The 13591-nt window shown below is 48.2% G+C and overlaps 1 protein-coding gene across 5 annotated transcripts in view; it reads left to right on the top strand.

Annotated features, from left to right (window-relative positions):
* LOC119390467 (uncharacterized) overlaps positions 1–13591 on the top strand; it is a 427803-nt gene that overhangs the window by 395441 nt on the left and 18771 nt on the right. For 4 of the 5 annotated variants that reach the window (XM_049414846.1, XM_037658087.2, XM_049414843.1 and 1 more), the window contains exons 9-10: positions 1170–1275; positions 9661–9776. In XM_049414846.1, coding sequence (XP_049270803.1) covers positions 1170–1275; positions 9661–9776 — 222 coding nt within the window. The remainder of the gene's footprint in view (positions 1–1169; positions 1276–9660; positions 9777–13591) is intronic. The other variant, XM_049414844.1, reaches the window with a different exon arrangement.

The following is a 13591-nucleotide window of genomic DNA, read 5'->3' as shown; positions in this document are numbered from 1 at the left end:
TGGCTTGGGGCTTCTTTCTGTTATGCTCCGTTTGGTTATACAGGCAGTCTACTCTAACGAGATATTTCACATAGTTTGCACTCAGCGAGTGACTATCTTTCACGCAAGAAGCCGGTTCAGGGGTCTTCAACGCGGTGACCGCGTGAAGCGGGTGCTCGGTTTTCTGCAAAGAGACAGCGACTGTAGACTATCTTGTGCTTTTAGTTCGTCGAAAATGATTATTTTGACATTAAAGAGCACAGTTCATTTCGAAAGTACTTACAGAAATGCCCTGGAGGGCTTCCGCGAGGTGTTTTTGTAGAGCGCCGACAGCAAAACCTATGGGGAGCGCGCCGGCGGTATCCTGCCTAGCACGCAATCGAGGCGCGTCTGATAGAGGGCGACTCCATAACTCCTCGAGGCCAATAGTGGCGCTGAAGTGTCTCAAGCGCGTTTCCCACCAGGTTGTAAGATACAACACTTAGCAACTCCTTAGAAACTCCTTAGGCATAGGATTGCGAGCTTGTATTCGTGTCTTCTTCATCGTCAGTGTTTCACGTGTTTTCTTTGCGCCATTTTCATAATCATGTGTTTAAACGGCACATGTTACGAGCGCAAAAGTTCCTTTTCTCGTGGAACGTTTGAGGCGACCACTGAGAAGCGAAGCAAGGCATGCGAATAAGAAGACTATGCGAACTGGGCCCAATCACGTTATCGCGTTCTACTCCTGAAGGAGTCCTGAAGTTTTAACAAGCACCATACTTTATCATAAATGACTGTCGTAATTACTTTCTCGTCATGTATAGGATCCGAATGTTTGAGCACCATGCAATTACGCTAAGAGAGATTTGGCAAGTGCTAATGAAGAAAACTAGCGGAAGGGCTCATATACTGACACGTATGAGGACGCTTCAATACTTATGGCTTAACCCGCAGTTATTGGCACAGGAATGCGTGCTTCAGTTCCATAATTTATTTGGGTCCACTAATGATCACAATAGCCACTAAATAAGTACATTCACGAGGCCGATTCCCTCAACGACAATTGTTCGGAGCATATTGCAGGGCGCGCTGTCATAAATTACCAGATAAGTTCGCTTTAGCGGCAACTCAAGTGGAATAATGCGAAATTTGTTTTAAATGAAATATTCTAGCGTTTCTTTTTTTGATATTCTTGACTTCTTCCCTAGGTAACTGTGACTACCATGGAAGCAGGTTTTCTACAGCCGTCATGGCAAGTAGCCCTTGTCACAGTTTGACATGTTATCCCGACACTGGATCTGTGATAGCACAAGTGTAAGTGCCTTTTTAAAGTTCACCTTCAAAGCGACAGGTACTGGAATGCGTATAAAAATTCGGCAGATCCCACGCATTGTGGGAATCGGTGTCACGCGAAGAATTGAGAGAGTAGCTGTCTATGCTACATTTTCTTTTTGGCTTTGAGCCAAGCGTTAGGAGATGGATCGACGTCGTTTTGTAAATGTAGTAGTTGTGCGCGCATCGTGCGCTTAGCATGCGTGCCGACTACAATGACGTTTAAAGGGTAACGTATGGTCTAACGTAACGTTAGCACGCATGTTTGAGCTCATATAATACATATATCATTCGTTAGTGTATTGCTCCGTTGTAGAGCAACGCTTAAATATAGCTTGCTGAGCCACAGGAGTAAATATGTAATGTATATTCGACTTATAAAAGCGGAACCAACATTGGAACCAAAATGTACGTTAAGCCGACACGACGTCTGCAACATAGGAGTACATAAGTATTGTATATTACCTTGTTACAAAATTAGATAGCCAGCACTGCAACCGCAATTGACGTTGCACCGAAATGATTTTGCACACAGGGTCTTTTTCCGAAGCAACTTCAAGACAAGGCGTGTCTCTGGCAGAATACTTGACTGTCACGCAGAATCATTGGGTTCGATTCCTGCTCGGAACCTCAATTTTATTAATAGCGTTCGTTGGGTCAACGCGGCTGATGCCGCATTTTCTTGACGATCTCCCGTTTCAATTACCAATGTCTGTTTTTGTCGTTCTTGGGCACATGTGAACTGTGAATCACACTTTGGCGCATACCCGCACTCCGCGGCCCGTGGTGTACGGGTATGTGCCATAGTGAGACTGGAGGAAAGGGTTTCATGACGTACACGCCAGGATTTTAAATGCGAGGCATTTCTTAGCGAACCTCACACTATCTATCTATCTATCTATCTATCTATCTATCTATCTATCTATCTATCTATCTATCTATCTATCTATCTATCTATCTATCTATCTATCTATCTATCTATCTATCTATCTATCTATCTATCTATCTATCTATCTATCTATCTGGCCGCCTACATCTGCGCGCTCTCCTGGTTGTCTCCATAACTTGTAATATACCAAAATTTGCACAGCAGCGGATCATTGTATGACGAACACGATTTACTGGTCATGACATGAATAACGCAAAACGCCTGCCGCGTACATCATGAAATCTTTTCCCTCATTCACGTGTGGCACATACCCGCATACCACAGTGCGGGTATGTGCCGCAGGAGATACACAGTCTCAATCGACGCAATAACGGCGAACATATGCATTGAAACGCCAGGAAAGTGAGGGAGGTGAAGACAGAGCACCCCTGGAAGACGTTCGAATATCGACACTCGTCCACGTGGTCCGCGAGAGTGACGCAGTGTTCTCTTCATTTCATATGAGGCTGGGCGATGGCCTCATTCTGACTGAGGATGACATCAGATTGACTGAGAGTCGTTTTGTGACAGGCAAGTAAACCGCTGCTAAGTGCCCTTACGGCATACAGCTATCCTACCAAAATGCGGACGTCGACCGCTATAACGCATGTTGCCTCGACGCTGCAAACAACGTGTTATGGCAGCCCGCATGCGATAACATAACTGGCTATAAGAACGAGCAGGTGCCCAGGGATGCCCTGACAAAGGTGGCCAACAGGAATGCAAGCGACATGGTTAGCCTGCCGGCTCCAATTTACCTGAGCATCGGCAAGACGTACATGATCACGGCCAACATCGACGTAAACGATGGCCTCGTAAATGAAAACATGGGTACCCTGAGTAGTTCGGGCGTGATGAACACGGCAGCCTCTTGCGACTGTGGCTTGAATTTCCACCGTCCAGGGTAAGCACTGTCGTCCCAGCCATGACGATGCACATCTCTACCTGTCACCCTCAATAGAATTTAAATGTGTGCCCATGAGACTGCTAACCACTACAACGTGTGAGAGGGCACAGTTTCCCCTTGCGCAAGTAAACGCCATAACTGTATAGAAGTCGCAAAGGACCACAACTTCAGTGGATACGCTAAGCACCATCCACTGAAGTTGGTTTACGTAGAACTTTCTGGGGCTACCAGCATCGATGGCCTATACCTCAGTAAGGCAAAACGTGACTTCAGGTTCCGGCATGTCGCCGGCTAGCAAACAGGCGTCGAGACATTTTCTTGGACGGGGCTACCACCTTCATTCGGTGCCACAACCACAGCAATCACCTCACGCTTGCCGCTCTCAACGTAGTCTGTGCACGCACGCGTACTCGACCTTTAAAAAGACGGTCTGTTCACAGAAATTGGCTGTTAACATTTTCTCAAAGCTGGAGCCATGAGCTCATTGCAATCACAGGGTTACAATGTGTCGTGCTCAGCAAGCGGCTTCATTGCAGGTGCGGCGGCGTGGGCACATATAGGAACACCGCGATGCGCAACATCAACGTACACTCTAAGAAAGAAAAGAGTATACGTGACTCTTTTCGCAGAGTTCTGACTTGCCACGTATACGACGCTCTTTAAAGAGTCGCGGTGACTCTCTTGGTGGGTGAGTGTCGGCGCGCTCTGGGAGAGTTCCCTGACCCTCTAGGCAGATTGTCAGGACTCTTATCCGAAGGATCACGGTACCACTTATAGGGAGTCAGACGACTCTTGCCGGTAACACTCCTACGGGGGTCAAGTGACCCACACCGAAGCGTCAAGCGACTCCACAACTATTTTACGCCACTCATTTGACCCTTGCTCTACTTTTGCGCGACTACTGTTGAAAGTAGTGAAGTTTCATTTTAGGGAAGTCCAATAATACTTGCCGTTCTACTTAGCGACTGAAAAAAAGAATAGTTCAAATTTAGCATTATTTTAATAAAACTCGCCAAAACAACACACCTTTCGCAGCAAATATAGAAAGCGCGAAAAGATGGTGTATGATTTCCAATTAAGAAGTTTAGGTATTCCTCATTTACATGCTTGTATGAGTGTAGCCAACTAAAATGTGTGACTGATGAGCATAGTGTCATATGGTGCAAAATAAACTGCAGAAATCGGCATCACGTGTCAATCTTTATTCCTTATGGTTAAGAATAAATCAAAAAGTGGTGACGGCTAGAGGCATCCGACTTGTGACTTGCTATGCTGTCGCTCCTGATCAGCGTAAGCACTATAAAAACGGTATCTGAAAAGCAGAAGGTGATATTATGATGAGAACATGGAACTGCAGTAAAAGTTTGCAAAAGCTACACAATAAGTAGTTCACACGGACATACTGAAGGCTCATAGCAAAACAACAAATGCAAACAGGCATGGTAAGGAACCAAGTTTTTTTTTCCGTTAGCGTGTCAAACACAACTTGCAAATATCAGCTTTTGTAACACGTCACTTGGCGACAAACTTGCAGCACACGATCATGCGAGTCTCTTTTAAACAACAAACGAAATTGGTTTAAGCTACTTTGCGTGGGTGCCACTCACCTCTTTTCCTACGTCGTCTTGTCCAACCAAAGGAAATGCAGGAACGACTGCATCGTTCAGTTGACAGGGCGAACACCGCTGTTGACTTCCCCATCACGAGCGGTGAGGCGCCAGACCAAGCGACACCTTCGTTTCCCCGAGTGTGGCTGTCAACTGGAGTGAAGAGGCGGGAGAAATGATCCGGGAATCTGGGAATAACTAAAACATACACACTGCTTATTGGTATTTAAGACCACCATTTGTTGAACAAACCGTTACTGCACACACATCTGGCACGAGTGTTTCATTCGAAATAATTTCCCAACGAAAACAAATTTTCACGTAAAAGGCAGCGGGAACATCGTTTTGCAATAGGCACTGGCTATGCACGAGTGAAAACACTCCTTTTCTGAGAAATCGCTTCAAAATTTGGTTTCAGAATAAGCACGGCTTTGCGCCAGCATATTCCAGCACCCAAGCACATCCTCCGGCAGTCAGGGGCACGCCGTGAGCGGTTACTGACCGCATGTTTTACAAACGTAACCCGTCCTTAAATACTCAGCAAACACATTCGAGTACGAGCGCCCGAACGACACCCAGCGCGCGATCAGACATGTAATATGCTAGAATTAGCGCACATAACTCCCACAATCACGTACACTCACTTGATTCTGTTATAGCGTCAACGCAGATGTGGGCAAACCACGAAAACAGCAAAGAGAAACGAAGGAAAACAGTGCACGGCGGCGGCCGCAACAACGCGCGCCGTCGAAAGTCTCTAGCTTTTTCACCTTACCGGTGAGGCGTGTCCAACTTAAGTGACTAACGCGTACGTGCTGGAAACATCCTACTATATCTGCACCTCAAACTACCGTCTTTAAGCCAAGAAAAACCATAATATATAGTGCGTCTAAGCGTTCTGTAGACGGGCTTTTTTTCACGTTCCGACGCGCGGAAGCACGCTGCACACTCAAGGTTGATGGAAATGTTAGGAAGTAGACTAAAGCGCATCTCAATACGACATCTTGCACCTTAAGCAGTGCAGACACAATGTGCGATCAGCAAAAAATGACCCTTGATAACAGGGGCGTAGCCAGAAATTTTTTTCGGGGGGGGGGGGGGAGGGGAGTTCAACCAAACTCTATGTATGTTCGTGCTTGCGCTTGTATGTGCGCGTGTATATATACGCAAGCAAAAATAAAAAATTTCGAGGGGGGGTGTTGAAACACCCCCCCCCCCCTGGCTACGCCCCTGCTTGATAATTGTTTGCATCGCTCATTTTATGGGAGCTTGTACAGCAACGCGCATAGCGGTGTCAACCGGTTAACTGACAGCTTTAGTTGGGCATCCGCAACAGCCCCGCGGACGCAGGCTGCTGTTGGGAATGGCTGGCAGATAACTTGCGCAGAGCTGCTGCAGACGGCCAGCTAAAGCGGCATAATTAGTACCTACGAACACAGTACACTCACCGTTAACGGGCGCACGTTGTCCGTATCCGCAGCTTCATGAATATTCCGCCCTCCAAGCGCGACTTCGAGCACGGAGCCTGGCGTCAACGCCACCAGAGATGCGCATTTTTGTTCGAACAAAAAACTGCACGATAGGCAACTGACGCAACTCTTCTTCTTCAGTGGTTATTGAGGAAAGGAAAAAGGCACCTAATTTCTGTCTGCCTATAGGCGACACGGCGCAGTGCCTTGTAGGGGTGGGGGTAAGGAGGGAACAAAAGAAAAGTAGGAAAAAAATAGAGAAAGAAGTGATAGGAGGACATCCGTCTAACGAAGAGAGAAGAGGACAGGGAAGATGGGGGAGACGGTCACGGGAGTTCAAGGAGGGGACCACGAAACACAGCCAGAGGCACGGTGCACAACATCGGCGAAGTGGCGGAGGCCCCGTCGATGAGCGGCGCACGGCATAGCGGGCGAGGCGACCGTCACGGGGCGCCGATCAGCGAGCGGTACGAGGAGAAATCCAGGAAATCGCGGCCGGCACGTCCGTCTTGCGTGAAATCCAGCGAGCGACTTCGACGCAACTCGCGCAACCAACGCGACGCATTCCAAAAGACCGAGCAGACTGAGAGACAAGGCCGACGCGCGGCGCCAGCCCGTTGGCTCCGTCGGCGAGCGAGGCGAGACGCGCCAGCACGGCGCCGAAACGACAAACGCGCGATAGGTATGGCGTATACGACGTCGCCTTCATCACGGAAGCCAATCGAAACGCGCTTCAGGAAAGTCCTGTGACTCCAGCTCGAAATGCTAACTCTCTTTCTCTTCATCTACCTTCCAAAAGGGGTCAAAGGGACACCCGAAGAGAGTCACGCAACCGTGACCCTCTTTTGACTGTTTTTTTTCTGAGAGTGTAGCATGCATTCCACTTCTCCGGCCGCCAGACACCGAACACACACAGACAAGCAGCGCAGTCGGCGAGGTCTGCGTTGCGCGCATCAATCACAATAACAAAGACATTGCGCTCGCCGCAATCTACGTGAAAAAATGTCAACAACGTCTTCACCTATGTACACGGGTTCGTGAAACGTGTGTCCGTTCTCCATCATAACGGAGAAGAATAAGCGCTACATATCGGCTTACAGCGTCTGGTGTTTGAGCGTGTGGGTTTGAGCGAAAAATCATCATCTTGTCCGTGACCGAAACATCGAGAAAGATGCAAATAAATTAATAATAAAAATATTCTGGTTGGAGTGAGAGCCGAGCCAAGGCCGCTTGTGTGGCAAGCAGGCTTCTACATCAGTCATGCTATTTCTGCAATCTTCTTCGAAAAAGAAACACCATATGTATATATAAGCGTCATGTAGTGGTAGGAGTCTCCTTAACGCATGTAGTATTGCGTGGCAGAAGCTAGAATCGCGCCAGGCATCAATTGCGCAATGAGTGGGTGTTTTGAAGGCCCATCCATTACAAAGCGCGCAGGCGTATTTAATCCTCATCAGCAAAACCACCAACAATGTGAGCAGATGTGTAGGTTCGAGTGTTGCCTTACGGACGCGTAGTTGCCCCTTCGCTGATTCGCAAAAAGAAGAATTATGGCGCAGTGGGCACTTAAGAAGTGTACTTGCAACAGGCATTCTAGTATAGTTTGCGACGGTCAATGTTGAGCGCAAAGTCACTCGTTTCCTTACGGCGTGGCTGAGGCAAGCACTGAGAACCGAATGCAGGCTAATAATTGAGAAGTCGATGCGCACGGGGCCCGATAACGCTAACGTCTTCTACTCTTGAAGGCGAAGCTCAAGCGTCCTCCAAGGTTTTGCTGTTGGCATCGTTACGCAGCTCTAACGTAACGTCCCGCTCAATGTAAAACTTTACGCTCCAGTCACCTTCCCGCTGCATGCTTCGCATTACATCGATTACTACGGTACGTGGAATCCGCGGCATGTTTCGCGTTATCGATGTCATCACCAGATGGCCATGTTAGTCATGCCCACATACCGTCCTGTGCCAATTTTGGTCAATACCTAGTTAATGAGATGAATATGAGAGCGCCCAGAGGTAGGCGGATAGATAGATAGATAGATAGATAGATAGATAGATAGATAGATAGATAGATAGATAGATAGATAGATAGATAGATAGATAGATAGATAGATAGATAGATAGATAGATAGATAGATAGATAGATAGATAGATAGAAGTGCCTTTGGTTCGCTAAGAAATGCTTCGCATTTAAAAGCACAGTTGCTTCTCTGGAACCTATCCTTGCTAACATGCAGCGCACTGATGCATGTAGTTTGTCAGCGCACGTAATTGGGCTAGTTGGTTCTGCATGTCGACGATGTGGGTGCGCTTTGAAGACGCGGACAGGGAAGAGGCCGGACACACTGAAGGCAGGCTGGTAATTGGCAGGCTAGCAGGCTAGTCTGTGTCCTGTCTCTTCCGTAGTGTGTCGGAACGGAACGAAAAGAATGATATTTTTGACTGGAACGAAAACGTAACCGAAACTTTATCTATTATTTCGTTGCGGAGTGAAGCCGAAATTTTTAAAATCGTTCTTCGGTTCACGAGAAAACTTGGCAATCCGGAACAACTGAGGTGATGCAACGTGAGCAATTATACATATCTCAAGGTTTCAAGGTACAGTATTAGAGCGAACCTCATCCAGGAATTCCAAAGCAAATATATGTTGAAATTGTGCGAAAAACGAAAATAGTGGCAACCAAAGATGTTTATAGTAGCGCAAGTGGAGTTTTGTTTGCCTGTCACGCAAGTCAGCGTGGAGAAGGCATTCTCGGCGCAGAAGTTTGTTAGAGCGAAAGCTTGTATGAGATCCCAACAGCCGATTTTGGCGCCATAGTTGTCAGCCGCCGCAGCCACCGCCAGTGTCCGTAACCGGTATCGCGCGATAGCGGTGACGGACACCGGCGGCGGTGGCGGAAAACTACGGCGCAAAAACGGCCGTTGAAATGATCTCATAACAGCATTCTCTGTATAACTATACTTTAGTCCAGATTGTAGTCATTGTGGAGGTGGTATCGATATGTTTCTCCAATCCTTACGTCAAATATCCCTTTCTGAAATTATGCATATATATGAAATATGGGAGAGCCCTTTCTTCTAATTGCAACGTTAGCTGACAATTTGTTCAAACTCCGCTCCCCACCACCACCCCTTGCTTTTAACCTTTCACTGCCTCGGGCCTTTGGAGGACTAAATATTGTGACTGTGGCTCGGTAGCTGATGTGAGTTTGAGACCTCTGGCTTAAAGCGTCGCCCTCACTGTGCTCCTTGCGTTACCAGATGTCGTCACATTATCGGAAATGGTAAATGTTGATTTGCTTGAGTACCGTCCATATTTGTCCTGAGCACTAGTATGTTATGTCGTCTTGTGTTTTCATACGAGTCGCAGTAATTTTTCTGTTAACACAATACTGTTTTCTTACTCCTTCGCTTGGCCTGAGCCCTTTATTCCTAATTAAAAAGTGCTAAATATTACAGATGCCTTGACGCAAAGGATCTTTCGTGGAATGGCTGCATAGAAGTCACCGAAGCCCAGCCCTCCAAAGGGTTTGTCCCTCTGTGCTGCCCAGATCTGATCTGTCCGGACATGACAGGTACGCCGAAACCGAAACTATAACTACTGGTGTGCAAAGACGTTTCGTGTTTGAACCCTATTATATTCACAAAATGTTGTTAAATTCGGGTTTTTGCGTTATGAATTCGTTTCTTTACTTCTTCATGGGCAATGCCCATCGTTTGAACAAAAAACAGGTAGGTATATTTTAAGAAGGTTGATTGTTCGAACTAAGTGTAAGTAAAACGTTTAATAAAATATGCAATTGCGTTACCTCTTTGCTTCGGCAATTCGTGATGTATGGCGCGTTCGAAATGTGTTTTTTAAATGCGAAGCATTTCTTAGCGAACCTCTGGCATTTTGAGCGTTTCTATCTACGTATCTATCTATCTATCTAGCCGCCTACGTCTGGGTGCTCTCATGATCGCCTCCTTAACTTGGTGTAGACCAAAATTTGCATGGGAGGGTAATAGGATTTGACGAATATCACTGCCGGGTCATGACATGAATAACGTTAAAATCTTGTCGCGTACGTCGTCAAACCCTTTCCACACCCACACGTGTGGCACATACTTGTTTACCACGGGCCGCGGTGTACGGGTATGCGCCACAGGTGACTCACAGTTTATATCTGCCTAGTAATGGCGAGAACAGACATTGTTAATTAAATGCTAGAGTGTTAAGGAAAACCAACATCGGCAGCGTTGACTCAACGAATGGAAAGAATGAAAATTAGAATCCCAGCAGGAATCGAACCCAAGCATTCTGCGTGGCACTCAGGTATTCTACCACTGAGCCACGCCAGGTGTATAAATTGGTTTGGAAAAACAGCCTACGCAGGCGTAATATCGGTGCAACGTCAATTGTGGTTGTGGCCTTGCTATCTAATTTTACAAGAAAGCAATAAACACTACATGATACTCCTACGATGCGTACTCCTACGATACGGGCGTCATATCAGATTGACGTCTGTAGTTCCAGTGTTGGCTCCGCTTTTATAGCAGTCTAATAAACATTACGTTTGTATCCCTATGATTCAGCAAGCTATATTGAAGCATTGCTCGACCCCGGAGGAATACATTAACGAAAGTTACATATGATATCCACATCACCGCACCGTAAAGTGCACTTAGTCCGCGAGAACGACGCAGTGTCCTCTTCATTTCTTACGAGGCTGGGCGATGGCCTCATGCTGACCGAGGATGATGCCAGATTGATTGACAGCCGCTTTGTAGACTAGGCTACGTAGGCCACATGCGCCCAGGTAGTCTACAAATACGACAAACACCATCCACTGATGTTGGTCTACGTAGCACTATCCAGCCCTACCAGCCTCGACGGCCTATACCTCACCAACGCGAAGGGTGGCTTGAGGGTCCGACAGGTCGCCGGCTCTATAGACAGACAATTTGTCGACGAAATGACTGAGGCATCCACGAATTCCAACAGCTATACTATACCACATACTTCACTACACATGAACCACTCGTCACCACGATGATGACCGGATCCTATAACAAGTCATGACCAGCTGCTGGTGCTCACTGATCACGGTGATGATGCCCTTGTTCAAGAAATAGCAGCTCAAGTTGCCGCCTTCCGCACAAACCAGCCGCGTCCTTTATCACGAACTCGCCACCCCAACACTAATCACTTCGGCGGCCGTTTTACTAGTCACGATGGCCTTTGCTTAATACCACCGTCGTTACGGATCGCGTGCAAACAATTGTCGCCAGCCTTGTTCGTACGTTGGAAACGACGGGGCCGAACAGTGACGGCGACTGCTGTTCCGCGCCCCAGGCACAGTCGGCTCTTCCATGTTACCGACCGTCGCACCAATCCGCTACCTCGTCGATACTGGCGCTGAAATCTGCGTCCTTCCTCCTATATTGGCTGAAAGACGCCATACTCCCGACCAGGGGCGTAGCCAAGGGGGAGGGGGAATTGGGGGGTTCAAACACCCCCTGAAATTTCTCAGTTTTTCTTGCGTATATGTACACGCACACATACAAAGGCACGCACGAACATACATAAAGTATAGTTGAACCCCCCCCCCCCCCCCGAAAAAAATTTCTGGCTACGCTCCTGCTCCCGACTCCCCTCCTGTCACCGCGGTCAACGGATCGACTATCCGTACTTACAGCTACAAGTCGGTGAATCTTGACATTGGTCTCAGACGTACCTTTCGCTGGCTCTTTGTCATCGCGAACGTGCACCAACCAATAATCGGAGGCAACTTCTTATGGCAGTACTAGCTCGTCGTCGACATGCGGCATAGCCGCATCCTGGACTGTGGACAAGCTTATCCATCGAGGGCGTTTCCTGTCGCGCTTCACCACTCCGACTTCTCCAGGCACACACAACCGTTGCCGACCCTTGGTCAAGTGTCATTTTCAAGTTTCCGGATGTCTTCCGACCACCCTCCTTTCAGTCCTCGGCCGCCCACAGCGTGACACGTCACATCGTCACGAAAGACCCTCCCGTATTTGTCCGGGCTCGTCTTCTGGCACAACATCGCCTTCCTGTTGCTAAAAAGGGATTTGGGCGCATGCTTGATCTTGGTTTCATTCGTCCCTCCTCCAGTACTTGGGCCTCACCACTCCACATGGTTCCTAAAAAGGTGTGATTGGTGCCCATGTGGTGATTACCGTGCTCCTGAAAAGGCCACTGTTCCGGATGGGTACCGGACTCCCCATACTCACAATTTTATTTCGCCACTGCACCATTTTACCAAAATCGACCTGGTCAAACCTATCACGAAATCCCAGTCGAACCCGCAGGCATTCTGAAGACCGCCATTATAACACCCTTTGGCCCGTTCGAATATCTACGCATGCCATTTGGTCTTCGCAACGCGGCACGAACCTTTCAGCGTTTCGTCGACCAGGTGTTATGTGGCTAGACCTGCTGCTTCACCTATCTGGACGACATACCCGTCTTCAGTACTTCTACTGAAGCTCAGAAGCAGCATCTACATCAAGGGCTTGAGAGACTGGGCAAGTTTGGCCTCGTTGTTAACGGCCCTAAGAGTGAGTTCGGGGTCACGCAGCTGGACTTCCAGGGCCATCGCGTCAACGCACATGGCATTCTTCCACTACCGACTCGTGTAACCGCCATTCGCGATTTTCCTCAGCCATCCACCACCAGGCAGCTACGTGAATTTCTTGACCTCGCCAATTTTTACCGTCAACTTTTATCGTCATTTCATTCCTCGCTGCGCCCATAAACTGCAGCCTTTCAACGACCTTTTCACGGGCGTCGAAACACCGACTGCCCGAGTACCTTGGAACGATGCACCTGAGCATGCATTTAGAGACACCAAAGAAGCCATTGCCGGCGCTACACCCTTCGCCCACCCTAAATGCGACGCCCCAACATCCGTCATGGTAGACGCATCTGACACTGCCATAGGTGCCATCTTGCAACAGTTCGTTGGTGGCGCTTGGCAGCCCATCGCCTTCTTTACCAAGAAGCTTGCACCACGCGAGCGTCGTTAGAGCACCTTCGGCTAAGAGCTACTCGCCATCTACTTGGCTGGGAAGCACTTTCGCCATTTCCTCGAGGGAGGCCTCTTTCACATCCTTACGGATCATAAACCACTGACGTCTACTTTAACGTCTACCAGCACTTCTTACGCACCCCTCGAATCAGGGAGCTCGCCGGCTCGCCTTCATATCGGAATACACCCGCGACATTCGCCACGTCAATAGAAAAGCCAACACCGTTGCCGATGCGCTTTCTCGCGCTGCTATCAATGCAACACAATACGGCCGAACGAGCATCGACTTCACAGCCATGGCTGTCGCCCAGAAGAATGACGAGGAGCTCCAGCTACTACAAAACCGCGGCACATCT

The sequence above is a fragment of the Rhipicephalus sanguineus genome, chromosome 4, assembly GCF_013339695.2.
Source record: "Rhipicephalus sanguineus isolate Rsan-2018 chromosome 4, BIME_Rsan_1.4, whole genome shotgun sequence".
In the NCBI taxonomy this organism is placed as follows: Eukaryota; Metazoa; Arthropoda; class Arachnida; order Ixodida; family Ixodidae; genus Rhipicephalus; species Rhipicephalus sanguineus.
The sequence above is the reverse complement of the archived record's forward strand: the minus strand, read 5'-3'. Positions and strand labels throughout refer to the sequence as shown.